General features: G+C 41.2%; 1 protein-coding gene across 1 annotated transcript in view; it reads left to right on the forward strand.

Moving 5' to 3' along the window:
* Positions 1-18,699, forward strand: part of LOC134346865 (contactin-associated protein-like 5) — a 1,591,243-nt gene that overhangs the window by 922,536 nt on the left and 650,008 nt on the right. Inside the window, exons 10-12 of the mRNA XM_063048670.1 lie at positions 2,085-2,256; positions 4,429-4,535; positions 12,091-12,210. Of these exons, the coding sequence (XP_062904740.1) occupies positions 2,085-2,256; positions 4,429-4,535; positions 12,091-12,210 (399 nt within the window). The remainder of the gene's footprint in view (positions 1-2,084; positions 2,257-4,428; positions 4,536-12,090; positions 12,211-18,699) is intronic.

Genomic DNA, 18,699 nt, shown 5'->3' on the forward strand with positions numbered 1-18,699 from the left:
GGAAGTTATTGATCATGACCGACGCGAACTGAGACGGTCACAGGCTTTTGATATGCTAACAAACCTAGTCGGTGTTAGCGTGGAAATCAATGAAGCTAGGGGCCCCCTGATAAGAGAAAAAAACCATTTTGAAAAGATTAGTATGGGATCGAACAGATGGGAGAAGGCTATTGTTTTGGCCAGGTCTACTGATAAGGTCTCTCCCTTCATCCCCGAACAAAGCGACTCTTTAGGAGAAGTAATTAAACGACTCGCACCCGTGTGTTTGATTGTCCCGAGGCGATGCAAAGAACTGGGACGTTGGGTGGTGTCTGGTACAATAGGTCAGCCTAGTAAACAACATTCATATAGAATGAGTAATTCAGTGACTAAAGGGCTGACGAACACAGAGGTGTGTATTGGCAATTTAATACGGCTGTCTGAAGCCAGCTTGATAGTGAACCTTGAAAAAAATGAGTTCGGCCACACGAAGGTCACTTACCTGGGAATTGTGGTGACACAGGGGCAGCTGGCAGCGATGCAAGCTACAGTGCAGGCTATCGCTGACCTCCCAACCCCAACAGACAAGAGGGCCCTCAGAAGGCTCTTGGAGATGGTGGGGTACTGTAGGAAGTTTTGCAATAACTCTGCGGTCACTACCCCTCTCCCTCCTACTAAGCCCTTGTGAGAGAAAACTGAGTCGGAATGGGACAACCCTTGTTATTGTGGTCCGGGACAAAACCAAATGAGAGGTTACATTGATCGCAATTCATCAGTGTTTTTGGCCACTATGAAGTTTGCTAAATTGGAGCCTGGTCTAAGGGATTATTAATAACACATATAAAGAGAACAGAAAATGTGATGACTGTCTGTCAAGGTGTTGACAACTTCAAATTCTCTGTATTAGCCAAATAGCTGATAAAGATGTATATTTGTGTGTATCAAATAATGTACTCATGTTTGTAATTTTTACCCCGGTAAAAATCCTTAAAGGGGGAAAGTGTGACGAGAATACACATAAATTAAGATGTTTGCTGGCCTGGGGTAGCACCAGTGGCATCAGCAGTTGGTCTGCCACCTGCCCTCAGGGGAGGGAGAGATAAGGCACACAATGAAGCAGCATTTGGAGGTGTTAATGAAGGAGCCATCAGTCTGGGTATTGTCAAGATCGGCTCCCCCTTTGAACCCTGAACTGTTTGAAGTGATGGACAGGCGATCTGGAGATGTGTAATGAAGGGACAGGAGAGAGAGCTGTCTAGAGCGGCTCCCCCTTTGAACCCTGAACTGTTTGAAGTGATGGACAGGCGATACCCCAGCAGGGGGATAAAAAGGGACAGGTTCGCTAAGGCAACACACACGACACCCGAGGTAATGAGACCCTGGAAGCGGTGCGCCTCTCACAAGTCAGGGGAAAGTACCGGGCCATAAACGCACAGGGTGGAAAGATACGATCAGTGGGAACCCGGTGTGTGTCCACCCTCGCTTGGGTGCCGGGTTCACTGCAGAGGATCAACCGCATCTGGAGGAGGAGTCACAGTCTTTAATAAAACTTTCTTAGTTCTAGTAATCCAGACTCCAACTGAGTGATCCATTTCTGCTGGTTTGGCAACCCAGTTACGGGGTACGTAACAGCAGTCATTGACTCACTTACTATTGAGAATGCTCGCTCTGTATCTATTATATCCAGGCCAGGTTAGTGTTGATAGTAACTGTGGGTGAATGATCCAATTTTCTGCTGGTGAGACATGAACAAACAATTCTAGAAGAGCATGAAGTGATTTACACACAGTGCTAGTAGAAATGCATTTGATTCTATGCCTTTTTGGTTCTGATGGTCACGTATCCTGCTCCGGAGTATTCAGCATGATTAATTGTCATTTGCATTGTTAATATTTTTTCAAAAATATTTTTGTCTTTCATGTTTCAGTGAGATCTCTCATTCTTCTAAATCCAGAAAGATAGAAGCATCATACTCAATCTCTTTGGGGTTCCAGTTTATACATCAATATTCAAAACTGTTTCATTTTTACAGATGATTATCCTATTATGTCACTCTTAGTCTTTCCTTCTCATGCCAAGTTGTCCTTACATGTTGTATTTCAAAGGCTGCCCTGCAAACACCATTGATGATGAATGCTCCAATGCCATTGGTCCGTTTCAAGGTTGCATGCGACTGTTCTCAATAGACAACCAGCCAGCAAATCTCATTCTGGTACAGCAGGGTATGCAAGGTAACTTCAGTGACCTCCAGATAGACCTGTGTGGCATCGTGGACAGGTAATCCTATTTCCTATTTAATACGTGTGTCTAGTGCGTGTTAATGTTCACCCTAGTCCCATTGACCTGCACCCAGACCGTGGCCCTTCATAACCCACCCATCCAATTTTTTCTTAAGTGTTGCATTCAAACCTACATCCATCACTTCCACCGGCAGCTCGTTCCACACACTCATTGCCCTCTGAGTGAAGAATTTCCCCCTCATGTTCTTCTTAAACATTTCACCTTTCACCCTTAACCCATGGCCTCTAGATCTAGTCTCACACAACTTCAGTGCAAAAAGCCTGCTTACACTGAGATCATGTAACCTTGATTCCCCGCATCCTGTGAAATGTTTAGTTAGCGGAGATCTAAGTGTCTAGGTTTAAAACCCACATCATCATCTGCATATTTCAGGAAACTGTTCCAAACCTCTGCTACCTTCATATTTTAACTTGAGCTGTAGGGTGACAGAAGTATAATTGTGGAAAATGTTTTCTTCTGAATGGCCCTCTGTTTAGGCATTATGATTAAAAACAAGTGAAGTGAGTCTGATTGAAGATATTGGAAAAACCCACTTGGGGAAATAATATTGTCATTCTGCTTTATTCATTGATGAGCCACCCTTTAATTACCCATCCCTAGTTGTCCTGGAGAAGGTGGTGGTGATCTGTCCTCCTGAGCTGTGTGTATGTCCCACCATGATGTCAACCAGAGAGTTCCGAGTTTTGATCGAGCGATGGTGGAAACCAGAATCAGGGTCAGGTTCATTGTCACTGACATATGTTGTGAAATTTTCATGTCTTGTCGCATGTGTACAGTGTAATATAAAAATATGACTATAATTTACAATATGAAATATATAAAATAAATAAATTGTTAAAAAGAGAGCAACATAGTGAGGTACTTTTCATGGGTTCATGGACCATTCAAAAATCTGATGGCGGAGAGGGAGTAGCTATTCCTAAGACATTGAGTTTGAGTCTTCTGCCTCCTATATGCCATCCCAGATCAGATAATGTGGATTCCCAATGATGGATGATGGAAGGGCAATATTGCAAATTCAATTCTCGTGACATATGCCAGTAGTGAAAAATGACATATATCACCTGATTGTGATATATTTCTGAATTAGGATAGTGTCGGGCTTGGAGGACAACCTTATTTTTTTGCTGCCCCTAAAGTACTAGCAGGTAAATATTGTGAGTTTGGAAGGTGATGTCTATGTCATAGCTGCACTAGCAATAGAGATCATGGTGCAAGGAATGGTGTGTGGGTGTGAGGTTCTGTCCCGGGCCCAACATTTTGATACAATTACAAAGAAGGCATGACAATGGCTATATCTTATTAGGAGTTTGAGGAGAATTCGTATGTCACTAAAGACGCTCACAAATTTCTACAGATGTACCATGGAGAGCTTTCTAACTGGTTGCATCATGGTCTGGTATGGAGGGGTCATTGTACAGAATTGGAAAAAGCTAGAGGGAGTTGTAAATCCAGCCATCTCCATCACAGGTACTAGGCTCCCCAGCACTGAGGACATCTTCAAAAGGTGATGCCTCAAAAGGGTGGCATGCTTTATTAAGGACTCCCATCACCAAGGACATTTCCTCGTGCCATTTCTAACATCAAAAAGGAGGTACAGGAGCCTGAGGACATACACTCAACTTTTCAGGAACAGCTTCTTCCCCTCTGCCATCAGATTTCCAAATGGACCACGAGTCCATGAACATTACTGTACCTCAGGATTTTTCCCTCTGATTTGCACTGATTATTTATTTTACTTTTCTCTTTTTATACATATATTTCTTATTGTCATTTATAGTTTTATTCATATAAATTTTTATTATTATATAGTTTTATTAACAAAATCAGGTTTAATATCACAGGCATATGATTCTGATTCTGATTCTAAAGTGTCAAAGACTTAAAAAATCACTGAAGCATGAAACAAAAATCAGTAAACCACAGACCTTTGACTAGGTTGTAAGTTCAAAATGATCTCCTATAAACTTCTCATGGTGCAAGAACATAGTGCTCTTCATGGTCATCCTCAACATGAATTTCCAATCAAACACTAATTATAGATGTATCGTATGTAATTAATTGTCTGGTGTATCTTCAGGGAGCAGGTTTAGTTTACCCTGTGAGACAACTTTTCTATATAGTCATGAGTATTTTATTGTGCAATAGGTGTTTACCAAATTACTGTGAACATGGAGGAAAATGCTCTCAATCCTGGACTACGTTCTACTGTGACTGCACAGGGACGGGCTACACAGGGGCTACCTGTCATAACTGTGAGTAACACTGAGCCGGCTGTGTTTTATTCATCACATTCATCACTGCTGGTTGTACTACTGACTAATTTGTGCGGATATGGGGCACTGGGTTTCAACAGGTTGAGCTGATTGCACTTTGACTCCATTGGCACAGTAAAGAGGATGACTTGAACCTGTTCTCTAACTTGGCCACCAAGTTATTTGACTCAAAGAATACACAAGAGATGGCAGATGTTGGAATTTCGAGCAACATATTAACTGCTGGAGGAAATCAATAGGTCAAGTAGCATCTGTTGGGGCAGATGGCCTTCTGAATCTTGGGTTAATTAAAATCTATCACGATCAGATTTTAAACTAGCACTTGACACAGCACCGATGACCTCCTGCAAAAATAGGATTTAAACTTTTTATTGCAATCTGTCACCTGTCTTCACTTCCTGAAGTAAAATGTAGCTAAATACTGGAAAATTGAAATAAAACAAAAAATGGTATTGGTATTGGTTTATTATTATCACATGTACCAAGATAGAGTGAAAAGATCGTCTTACAGACTGTTCGTACAGATCAGATCATGACACAGTGCATTGAGGTAGAATAAGGTAAAATAATAACAATGCAGAATAAAGTGTAAAAGCTACAGAGAAAGTGCAGTGCAGGTAAATGGTAAAGTGCAAGTTCATAAAGAGGAAAATTTTGAGGCCAAGGGTTCATCTTATCATACAAAGTGATGCATTCAAGGGTCTGATAACAGTGGGATAGAAGCTGTCCTTAAGCATGATATACGTGCTTTCAGGCTTTTGTATCTTAAAGGGAGACAAGAGAATGTCTCGGCTGCGCAGGGACATTGATTATCTTGGCTGCTTTACTAAGGCAGCGAGAAGTGTAGACAGAGTCCATAGAGGGGAACCTGGTTCCTGTGACATGCTGAACTCTGTCCAAAACTCACTGTAGTTCATTGTTGTGATATGCAGAGTAGTTGCCATGACAAGCCCTTATGCACCCTTATGGAATGCTTTCTATGGTGCATCAATAAAAGATAGGAAGAGTTGATGGGGGCATGCTTAATTTCTTTAGCCTCCCAAGAAAGTAGAGGCATTAGTGATCTTTCTTGTTCTTGACATTAATGTTGTTGGACCAAGACGTCCTGGAATTCCCATTAGGTCAAGCAGCATCCGTGAAGAAAGGAACAGAGCTCCATCATGTGCACAAGCTTCCCTCATCGAGGTCATTTTCAAAAGGCGGTGCCTCAAGGAGACGGGTCTATCATTAAGGACCCTCACCACTTGAGACATGCTCTCTTCTCATTAGTACCATCAGGAAGAAGGTCCAAGAGCCTAAAGACCCAATCTCAATTGACCATCAAATTTCAGAATGGTCTATGAATACTACTTCACCGTGATAAGTAAATCTGCAGATGCTAGAAATCCAAGCAACACGGACAAATTGTTGGAGGAACTCAGCAGACCAGGCCGCATCTATGGAAAAGAGTAAACAGTTGATGTTCGGGCTGAGACCCTTCATCAGGATTCAACTACCTCACCATTCTTCTTTTTCATGATTTATTTACTTGTTTGTTTGTTTATTTATTTATTTGTTCAAAACATCAAATTTCATGATGTATGTCAATGATAATAAAACTGATTCTGATGGAACCATAGGATTATATGCAAGGAACAGCAAGGAAATTGACATTTTGTCCAATTGCATCTATGCCAACCTAACCCATCATTCAACTGTTCCCACAACCTATGGACTCTGCAGCTCATGTTCTCGATATTTGTTGCTTATTTATTTATTATTATTATTTTATTATCTCATTTTGTATTTGCACAGTTTGTTGCCTTTTGCACATTGGTTGTCCATCCTGTTGTATATGGTCTTTCATTGATTCTATTGCATTTTTTGTATTTACTATGTATGCCCACAAGAAAAGGAATCTCAAGATTGTACGGTATATGGTGACATATATGTACTTTGATAAAAAATTTACTTTGAACTTATTTTTGAACTTTAAATACTGGTTTAATTCCCCCTTACCCCCACCTTTCCAGCATCTTTCCCCAGTTCACCTTCCACATGTCTGACGAGAGCTTCTTATTTTATTCACCATTTTCATTCCCAGAAGACAAAGCTCTAATTTTTAAACGCCTTGATGCTTTCATCAGCAAATATTGTTTCTCTCTATGGTATGCTCTTCTACAATCTCAGTCTGTGGTACTGTTAACATGGATAGAGGCATCTATTTAAATTTGTACACTGAGCAAGAACAAAGACAATGACAAAAAGAGATGTTACTTTCCCTACAAGAAATTGAAGGATTCTACTCTGCATGAAAGCATGCCTTGTATATCCTTAATTGAAATGCAGCCTTTTTTAACACCCCATTCTTCACCGGTACGTTTACAGTCACATCAATAATCCTAAAAATTCCATTTTCACATTAAAAGTACTGCTGCTATAAAACAAATTCTGCAGAAGTAAATGAGCTCTCTTGAAGCACCTGAGTAAACAAGAATAGTGATTCCCATGAATCTAGAGATTTTGGACAAACAAGTACATTACCAGGGTGTGTGAAATCCTTTATGGTGTTCCTGGCCCTTTTTGGGCACCTTTCTGTATAATGTCTTTGATGGTGCCAATGATGCATTGGACAATTGTGACTTACCCATTACAGAGTTTTTCTGTTCACTGAGGTGCAATTTTCACACCAAACAGTATTCCAGCTTGTTAGGATACTCTTTACTGCTATCACTGACCTTATCCCCAGGTGATTTTGTCATCAAACTCAACATTCAAAGTAAATTTTTCATCACAGTGTGTACATATATGCTACCTTGAGATTCATTTTCTTGCAAGAAACAAAATACAATAGAATTTTATGAAAAGATTATACATAAACTATAGGGCACCATGGTGGCAGAGCAGTATGGGCAGTACTATTATAGCCTGGGGCATCTGAGTTTGGAGTTCATTTGTAGTGTCCTCTATAAGAAAGCTTGTACTTTCTTCCCCTGTGGGTGTGGGCTTCCTCAGGGTGCTCTGGTGTCCTCCCACAGTCCAAAGTGGTACTGGTTGGGAGGTTCATTGGTCACTGAAAATTGTCCCATGATTAGGTTATGTTTAAATAGGTGGGTTGCCAGGCAGTGTGATTTATTTGGCCAGAAGGGGCTGTTCTGCACTGTATCTCTAAAATAGAGTAAATACAGACAGAGACAGCCGATCCTGACTACAGGAGTTAAAAGCCAGAGGTCCATGAACCAGTCGTCACTAGAGGATCGAAGCTGGAGAAGGTCAGTAACTTTAAATTCCTTGGTGTTATCATTTCAGAGGATCTGTAATGAGACCAGAACATACGTGCAATCACAAAGAAGGCACAATAACACCTCAACTTACTTAGAAGTTTGCATAGATTTGGTGTGTGGTCAAAAACTTTGACAAACTTCTATTGATGCTCAGTGGAGAGTATCCTGACTGTTTGTTGAGCTCGTTGACTTCATTAACTTTGCCTCCAACTTTCACCCTGCCATCAAGTTTACCTGGTCCATTTCTGACACCTTCCTCCCTTTCTAGACCTTTCTGTCTCTATCTCTGGAGACAGCTTATCTACTGATATCTACTATAAGCCTACTGACTCTCACAGCTATCTGGACTATTCCTCTTCTCATCCTGTCTTTTGCAAAAATGCCATCCCCTTCTCACAATTCCTCCGTCTCCGCTGCATCTGCTCTCAGGATGAGGCTTTTCATTCCAGGACGAGGGAGATGTCCTCCTTTTTTAAAGAAGGGGGATTCCCTTCCTCCACCATCAACTCTGCTCTCAAACGCATCTCTCCCATTTCACGCACATCTGCTCTCATTCCATCCTCCCACCACCCCACTAGGAATAGGGTTCCCCTTGTCCTCACCTACCACCCCACCAGCCTCCAAGTCCAACATATTATTTTCCGTAACTCCTGCCACCTCCAACGGGATCCCCCCATTAAGCACATCTTTCCCTCCCCCCCTCTGCTTTCCACAGGGATCGCTCCCTACGCGACTCCCTTGTCCATTCGTCCCCCCATCCCTCCCCACCGATCTCCCTCCTGGCACTTATCCTTGTAAGCGGAACAAGTGCTACACATGCCCTGAAACTTCCTCCCTTACCACCATTCAGGGCCCCAGGCAGTCCTTCCAGGTGAGGCAACATTTCATCTGTGAGTCGGCTGGGGTGATATACTTCGTCCGGTGCTCCCGATATGGCTTCCTATATATTGGTAAGACCAAACGCAGACTGGAAGATCGTTTCACTGAACACCTACGCTCTGTCTGCTAGAGAAAGCAGGATCTTCCAGTGGCCACACATTTTAATTCCACGTCCCATTCCCATTCTGATATGTCTATCCATGGCCTCCTCTACTGTAAAGATGAAGATACACTCAGGTTGGAGGAACAACACCTTATATCCCGTCTGGGTAGCCTCCAACCTGATGGCATGAACATCGACTTCTCAAACTTCCGCTAATGCCCTACCTCCCCCTCGTACCCCATCCGTTATTTATTTATATACACACTTTTTTTTCTCTCTCTCCTTTTTCTCCCTCTGTCCCTCTCACTATACCCCTTGCCCATCCTCTGGGTTTTTCCCCCTCCCCCTTTTCTTTCTCCCTAGGCCTCCTGTCCCATGATCCTCTCATATCCCTTTTGCTAATCAACTGTCCAGTTCTTGGCTCCATCCCTCCCCCTCCTATCTTCTTCTATCATTTTGGATCTCCCCCTCCCCCTTCCACTTTCATATCTCTTACTAGCTCTTCTTTCAGTTAGTCCTGACGAAGGGTCTCGGCCCGAAACATCGACTGTGCTTCATCCTAGAGTCGCCGCTTGGCCTGCTGCATTCACTAGCAACTTTCATGTGTGTTGCTTGAATTTCCAGCATCTGCAGATTTCCTCGTGTTTGTGTTTGCGTCACCGCCTGGTATGGAAACACTAATGCCCAAGAATGGAAAGGTCTATGAAAATTGGCGAATACAGCCCAGTCCATCACTGAAAATGCCCTTCCCACCATTGAGCAAACCTACAAGGAGCGCTGCCCGAAAGAAAGCAGAGTCCATCATCAAGAGCACCCACCATTCAGGCCATACACTCTTCTCACTGCTGCCATCAGGAAGGCGGTACATGAGCCTTCGGTCCCACATTACCAGGTTTAAGAACAGTTATTACCCTTCAACCATCAGACTCCTGAACTAGCATGGATAACTTCTCTCACCTCAACTCTGAACTGATTCCATATCCTATGGACTCACTTTCAAGGACTTGTCAACTCATGTTGTCAATATTATTTATTTACACACATTAGGGTCTTTTTTTGCAGATTGGTTATTTGTCATTCTGCACTTGTGTGTAGTTTTTTCCATTGATTCCATTGTATTTCTTTGTTTTGCTCTAAATATCTGCAAGAAAATGAATCTCAAGGTAGTATATGGTGACATATGTACAGTACATCAATAATAAATTCACTTTGAACTTTGAAGTCACTGTTTGTCTCATTTAACGCTGTTGCTCTGGTTACTGTCAGCAGTAAAATTGTCATCAAAATTCTGGAGATCTCTTTAATCCCTCCTGTGAGGTGATAGCAAGATGGCACTAGTGAACCATGGAAACAGCATTGGAGTTGGGAGAGTGAATATATAGAAAGCATCTGGCCCGGACAGGGTACCTGGCCAAATACTAAAGATCTGTGCCGATCAACTGGTTGGAGTGTTCACTGAGATCCTTAACCTCTCTCTGAGTCAGTCTGAGGTACCCACCTTCCTCAAACAGTCTTCAATTATACTGGTGGCTAAGACGAACACGGTAACCTGCCTTCGAGACTACTGTACATCCATTGTAATGAGAAGTTCGAGAGGTTGATGATAATCCATATCAACTCCTGCCTGAGCAGCGACCTGCACTCATTCAAATTTTCCTAGTAGCACAACAGATCCATAGCAGATGCCATTTCATTGACTCTTTACTTAACCCTGGAACATCTGGATAGCAAAGATGCATACATCAGGATCCTCTTTATTGACTACAGCTTGCATTCTATGCTATCATTCTCTCAAAACTATTCAATTAGCTTCAATAACTTGGCCTTGATACCTCATTTTGCGTTTGGATCCTCGATTTCTTCATTTGCTGATTCAATCAGTTTGGATTGGTAAATCATCTCCTCACAGTCTCCAACAGCACAGGTGTAACACAATGTTATGTGCTTAGCCCCCTGCTCTACTCGCTTTACACTTATGACAGTGTGGTTAAGCACAGCTCCAATGTCATATTTAAGTTTGCTGACAGCACCACTGTCATTGGCCAAATCAAAGGTGGTGATGAATAAGCATATAGGAGAGAAATTGAAAATCGAGTTGAGTGGTGCCACAAAAAAACATCTCACTCCATGTCAACAAGACTAAGGAGCTGATTATTGACTACAGGAGGAGGAAATCAAGGGTCCATGAGCCAGTCCTCATTGGAAGATCATAGATGGTTGATGCCAGCAACTTTAAATTCCTCCGTGTTATTATTTTGGAGGATTTGTCCTGGGCCCAACCTGTAAGTGCAATTACAAAGAAAGTACTGCAGTGCCTCTCCTTCCTTAGAAGTTTGCAAAGATTCAGCATGATATCTAAAACGTTGATAAACTTTTGTAGATGCATAGTCAAGAGTATATTGACCAGCTGCTTCATAGCTTGGTATGAAAACACAAATGCCCTTGAACAAAAAATCCTACAAAAAGTGGTGGATACAGCCCAGTCCATCACAGGAAAAGTCTCACCCATCATTGAGCACATCTGCACAGAGCATTATTGCAAGAAAGCAACATCCATCATCAGGCACCCCCACTACCCAGGTCATGCTCTATTCTCAGCAGGTTGGGCAGCATCAGTGGAAACGATGAGTCGACATTTCGGGCTGGAACCCTTCGTCAGGACTGAATAAAGAAGGAGGGGGAAGGATTTGAAGAATTTCTTCAAATCCTTCCCCCTCCTTCTTTGTTTCCACTGATGCTGCCCGACCTGCTGAGTTCCTCCAGCGTGCTGTGAGTGTTGCTTTGACCCCAGCATCTGCAGATTATTTTATGCTCTCTTCTCTCTGTTCCCATCAGGAAGAAGGTACAGGAGCATTATGACTCACAGCACCAGGTTCAGGAACAGTTACTACCCCTCAAGCATCAGGCTGCTGAATGAGAGGGGATAACTTCACTCAACTTCACTTGCCTCATCACCGAACTGTTCCTGCAACCTATGGTCTCAATTTCAAGGATTCTTCAACTTATCCTTTCAATATTTATTGCTTACTTATTTATTATTATTTCCTCTTTCTTCTTTTGTATTTGCATAGCTTGTTGGCATTTGTGCACTGGTTGTTCACACTGTTGGTGATGTCTTTCACTGATTCTACTATGACTATTGCATTTATTGAGTATGCCTGTAAGAAAATGAAGCTCAGGGTTGAATCTAGTGACATGTATATATATCCTGATAATAAATTTACTTTGAACTTTGATATTTTGTAAAGGAACCCACCACACTGATACTAGGCTTCTTCTCATTCTTTAGCCAGGTACAAGCAATCCTGTGAGTCGTACAAACATACAGGGAACACATCAGGTTTCTTCTCCATTGATCCCGATGGCAGTGGCCCACAGGCGCCCCTGCTTGTCTACTGTAATATGACAGGTGAGATGTCCCTTTCTTTAAAGATTCTAAATTATTCATTTACTGTACATCTTGCTGACAGAGTAGAAATGACAATAAACACAAGTACATCATGAACTCATAAATATATTAGGTCAAAATTATTTGGAAATGTATCACTTAAATGCCAGAAGAGGCAATAACTAAAGCAATTGTTAACAAGATACAACCCTTGCCAAATTAGATATTGATTAATTCTTCTACTGTCCTCATTTATCATGCTCAGAGTGATAATTCAGTCATACTATGGGCTTATGCAATTAGCTCACACTAATTTCCTTGCCTTGTGGTTTTGATGGGGCATATTTTGGCCTGAGATATTCTGGCCTAGGTATTCCACTATTCTTCTGCCATGAAGACTTAATGCCTTTGCTCTAACATGGCTACAGATCAGCTACAGAGCACTTCGGCTGAATGTCATGGGAGTAGCCATACAACTGGTTTTCTGTGGAACTAGTGGGAATTTCAGGAGATCCATACAGATGGAGTCAGATAAACAGAATCAATTTACGTGCTGCACTTGTTAGCAACTCTTTCCAGAGCAACTGGAACAAATCTTGGAATCATTCAAGTTATTGGGTAAAATAAAGCTATTTAAATAACTATTTCCATTCTCCCTCATAAAATTATTAATATCAAGAATCTGAATCAGAATCAGGTTTAATATCAATGGCATATGTCATGAAATTTGTTTGTTTTGCAGCAGCATTACAATACAATACCTAATGAAACCTCTAAAAGGCATTCTATATATATGTATGTGTGTATGGGTGTGTGTGTGTGTGTGTGTGTGTGTGTGTGTGTGCGTGCGTGCGTGCGTGCGTGTGTGTGTGTGTGCGTGTGCGTGTGTGTGTGTGTGTGTGTGTGTGTGTGTGTGTAAAATAAATTAAATAAGTAGTGCAAAAAGACAGCAAGAAAATGAGGTAATGTTCATGGATTCATTATCAACTCAGAAATCTGATGGCAATGAGAAGAAACTGTTCCTGAAGCATTGAGTGTGTGTGTGTGTGTGGTTGGGTTCCTGTAACTCCTCCTTCATGGTAGCAAAGAAAAGAGGGTGTGACCTGAATAATGGAGTCCTTAATGATAGATGCTGCCTTTTGGAGATATCCTCATATGCCTGGGAGACTAGTGCCCATGATGCAGCCCGCTGAGTTGACAACTTTTTCTGATCCTGTGCAGTGGCCTCTCTATGCAAGGCGGAAACTAGTTAGAATGTTCTCCACGGTACATCTGTAGAATTTATGTGTCTTTAGTGACATACCAAATCTCTTCAAACTCTTAATGAAATATAGCAGCTGCCATGCTTTCTTTATAATAGCATCAGTATGTTGGGCCCAGGATAGATCCTCAGAGATGATGACACCCAGAAACTTAAAACTGCTCATCCTTTCCACTGCTGATCTCTCAATAAGGATTGGTCTGTGTTTCCTTCACTTCCCCTTCCTTAAGTCCACAATCAATTCCTTCATCCTACTGATGTTTAATGCAAGATTGTTCTTGTGACCCCAGTTGACCAGCTAATCTATGTGATCCCTCATCATCATCTGAAATTCTGCTAACAATAGTTGTGTTCTTTATAGTTTTATAGATGGCATTTGAGTTGTGCCTAGCCACAGTCATGGTTGTAGAGAGAGCAAAGCAGAATTAATCACATATCCTTGAGGTGCACCAGTGTTGATTGTCAGTGAGAAGAAGAGATGTTATTTGCAATCTGCACTGACGATGGTCTCCCTGTGAGGAAGTCAAGGATCCAGTTGCAGAGGAATTTAGAGATGTCCAGGTTTTGGAGATTGTTGAAAGAGGGTATGATTGTGTTGAACACTGGGCTGTAATCAATAAACAGCAGTCCACTTAGGTATTGCTATTGTCCAGGTGGGTCAATAATCTCACTTTCCTATTCTCAGTTCTAAGCCATCAGGATTCAGGTGTTTTAAGTGGTTTGTCCATACTCTTTAAATGTGACAAGGCTTCTGTCTCCGTGCTCTCAGTTTGTGACTTAAAGAATATGAACACGCCATCACACTCTGCGTAATAAAGTAATCCTCAGCTCAACTTTAATCCTTCTAAGAATAACCTTAAATCTGTTACCCTGAGTTATCGCTTTCCCATTATTTATGCATCCTGATTAAATTTCCCCTTAATCTTCAAGGCTCCAAAAGAAAATAAGTTTCTCGTATTAACTTTCTCCAATTCTGGTAACATCCTCCAAAATCTCCTCCCTGCAGTCCTCCCCCATTCTTTACTGTGCTACTACAAGTGAGGACAAGGACTTTGTGCCGTGGCTTAATGAATGTTTCAAACTAAACTAGTGTAATAGTCCTGCAATTGTCTTCCTATGCCTCTGCCATTCCGTGCCTTCTTCACGACCTTATCTACTTAAGAGATCTGTATACTCCAAGACCTCTTTCTTTGTCAAATTATCTTATCACTTATCATGGAACTATCTATGTTTGAAATCTGAGATTAAAGGAAAGGGTTGTCAACGTGAAATATTTGCTCTATTTCTCGGATCAGCTCACAATGTCTAACATTTAACACAGCAGCAAATGGTGTGCACAACACTCAAGATTCAAGATTTATGATGAATGTAAAAGGGAAGGAAATGATTGTGCTGTGTATTAAAGAATAAATGTTGACCAGGACAATGGGAAATCATTTCCTGTTTTCCTGCAAGATTCCACCATGGTCTCTTTTACACCCACTTAGTACTATAAATTGCACATTGCACATTTAGATGGAGACATAACATAAAAATTTTCACTCCTCATGTATGTGAAGGATGTAAGAAATAAAGTCAAGACAAGTCAAGTGGGGAAACTGGTCTTTTTGTTGAACATTTTGATAATTGTGATAGCGTAGTAATACCTCACACCCTGTAGTGTCAGCCTTAATTTTGTGCTATCAGCTGATGGAAGAAAACGTGAGAGAAAACAGATTGAAATTAGGGAGCAAGGGAGAAGAAAAATAATTGTAACCACGAATCTTTAATTCAGAATTTGGCCCACACATCTAAGAAAACATGTGCTGGCATGGGAGCAAGACTCCAGAAGAGGTTTATGAGAATTATCTTGCTAATGATAGGGTTAATATATGAACAATGTTTAATGGCTCTGGGCCAGTTTGAGGGGGTCCTCACTGAAACCTATTAAATATTATAAAGCCTAATGGAGTGGACTTGGAGAGGACGTTTCCTGTAGCAGGGGAGTCTAGGACCAGAGGGCACAGCCTCAGCCTACAAAGACATCCTTTTGGAACAGAGATGAGGAGGAATTTCTTTTGCCAGAGGGTGGCAAATCTGTGGAATTAATTGCCACAGATGGCTTTGGAAGCCAAACCATTCGGTATATTTAAGGTGGATGCTGATAGGTTCTTGCCTAGTAAGGGTATCAAAAGTTATGTTGAAAAAACAGAGAAATAGGGTTGAGAGGAAAAATAAGTCAGCCATGATGAAATGGTGATGTAGAGTGGATTGGCCAGATGGCCTCATTCTGCTCCTATGACTTAAGGTCTGATGGTTGTAATTAATGGAAGAATGTCAATGAGCATGTCCCAAAGAATTCTGACAGAATAAACTCATATCCATCAAGGAAAGTACTTCTCAAAGCCTAAGATTCAAAATTTATTTTAATTAACAACAAAAGGTGAAGATAACTTGTAAATAGCTGATGAATATCTTCAACCCTGCACAGAGCTGTGAAAGAGCCATCCCTGTTGGCCCAGGTTAGACATCAGATTGTGTATTATCCTGGGCTCAGTGAGGTAGATCGATAAATGTTAACTCTTGAGGTTAAAATATCTGTTAAATGTCAATTGTAAACAAGCATTAGGATTAATTTCTGCAGAGGTAGATTTTAAAGATACAAAACTGGTATAATGTGTACAGAATCCTAATGGGCTCACTACTGATCTCATATTACAAAAATATAGTATATTAAAAAAGGTGCTTAGAACTGCCTGGGAGCATGATTTAAATATTTCCTTATCTGACACGGTTTGGCATTCAATTCTTAAGTTAGTTAACTCAGCGGCTTTATGTGCTCGCCACGGCCTTTTGCAGTTTAAGGTTGTACACAGGGCTCATATGTCTAAAACTAAATTATCGCGGTTTTACCCTGACATCAGTCCCGTTTGTGATACGTGTGGGGGGGGGGGGTGCAAAGCTTCTCTTATCCATATGTACTGGGCCTGTCCTAGTCTAGAGAAATTCTGGAGAGAAATTTTTTCAACTCTATCCCATATTCTTAATTGCCACTTAGAACCTAACCCTCTGATTGCTCTTTTTAGCACCTTGGGTGAAGTAGACCTGCTCTTGAGTCTGACTAAACGTTGAACATTATCTTTTGCCTCTCTCTTGGCTAGACGATTAGTTCTTCTTAGGTGGAGAGATTCTGCCCCACCCACTCATGCTCAATGGCTTAGTGATATCCTGTCCTGCTTAGACCTTGAAAAAATTCATTATTCACTTCTTAATTCGGACATAAAGTTTCATAAGGTCTGGGGACCTTTTCTTGAATACTTTCATAACTCCTCTTTAATTAAGTTTATCCTTTTTTTTGCACCACAATCCCTTACTTTCAGCTTTTTTTCTGTAAGTTTTACGATCTTTTGTTGTGAATTATATTATAGTTTTGGTAGCCGTCATTATATTTTCTCTTCTTATATATATATTACAGCTCTGTGGGGTTGAATGCTCCGATTAATTTTTCTTTTATACATAGAAATGGTTGGCCTGGGGTTTTATAGTGGGAAGGTGGGGAGGACACTGACTTGACTTTATATGATTTTATTTTGAGTGCTTTTTCCTTATTGTTATGAATTATATATTGGACACGTTTGCGTCCACACTGTATAAATCAACATTTTGTTGATTTTTTTTGTTGTTGTATTGTAGAAATGCGTTAACAAATTAATAAAATTAATAAAAATAAAAGGAGGTGCTGAAAAGATTTGCAAGTATAACCAAGGCTTTAGAGGTTCTATCCATCAGGATAATCTTAAGAAGATTGTGACTCTTTATTTTAAAATGTTAAAACTGAGTAGTTACATGACAGAGATCTTTAAAATTATGGATGGGATCCATGGGGAGAGTGCGGTTTGATGGTGTTTAAGGGTGGAGGAATGCAGTGGTGATTTCTTTTATGGGAGTCTCCAAAGCGATTGAATATGTAATATTTAATATAAAATCCTGTGGGAATATTTTACCGTGTATGTAGTGAAATAATGAAGTGTACCAAATAATGAAGTTAAAGTAAATGTACAGATGCTTCACCATCTGCCTGTTCTCCTTCAAATCACGTGCCACCCTGACTTGGCTATCCTGCCATTCCTTCACCATCTCTATGTCTATTACTCTGTCCTACCTACCAGCACTGTGGCAGTTCCTTCTGTAGGTGGACTACAATGGTCCAAGAAAGGAACCCACCAGCTCAAGAACAAGCAGGAACAAAAAGTGTTAGCCTTGCCAGCAAGGCAGAGAAACAAAGGTAACTGTGAAAATAATGTAGAAAGTTTAGTTAGCATATAGGAAAGAAAGGAATAGGAAGCTAAAGTACAGTTCTGAAGCATCATATGGTTATACAGTTCAGAAACAGGCCTTACGGCCCAACTGGACCATGCTAACCAAGATTCCCATCTAAGTAACTGACATAAGGCAGAGTTTGATAGGTTGTTGATTAGTCAGGGCATCAAAAGTTACAGGGAGAAGGAAGGAGAAGGAATGAGAGGGATAATAAATCAGCCATGACTGAATCATGTAGCAGACTTGAAGTGTCAAATGGCCTAATTCTGCTCCTATGTCTTATGGTCTTACTGTATTTGTTCACACTTGGCCTATATCCCTCCAAACAGTTCCTATCCATATACCTGTCCAAGTACTTTTTCAAATGTTTTCAATGTACTTGCCTCAACTATTTCCTCTGGCAGCTCATTCCACAATGTAAATGTTGCCCCTCAGCTTCCTGTTAACTCGCTTGCCTCTCACTCTAAGTCTATGTCAAGGAGTTCCTGATTCTTCAGGCCTGGTAAAGAGTGTGTGCATTCACCCTGTCTATGCCTGCTCATGATTTTATGCACCTTTATATCATGACTCCTCACTCTTCTCTCATCTGGTAGAAAAACGTCTAAAAAGAAAGTTACGTAGTTAGAGGAAGTGAAGTTGGTGGAAACATAAGAGATAAGGTACCGCAATGAACATACTGGTTCATTTGGCCTACTTGGGTGCTGTAGTGGCATAGTAGAGCAGTAGCCAGCACATCACATTACAGCACCAATAATCACTATTCGGGGTTCAATTCCCACCACTACCCGTAAAACCTCTCCCCCAATGTCGCAGAAACAAAGAAGCTGGTTGTAGACTACTGGAAGAATGGAGACAGGCTAGCCCCTGTTGAGATCAATGGATCTGGGGTTGAGAGGGTGAACAGCTTTAAGTTGCTTGGCATAAACATCACTAAGGATCTCACGTGGCCT

This window comes from Mobula hypostoma, chromosome 5, assembly GCF_963921235.1.
Source record: "Mobula hypostoma chromosome 5, sMobHyp1.1, whole genome shotgun sequence".
NCBI lineage: Eukaryota > Metazoa > Chordata > Chondrichthyes > Myliobatiformes > Myliobatidae > Mobula > Mobula hypostoma.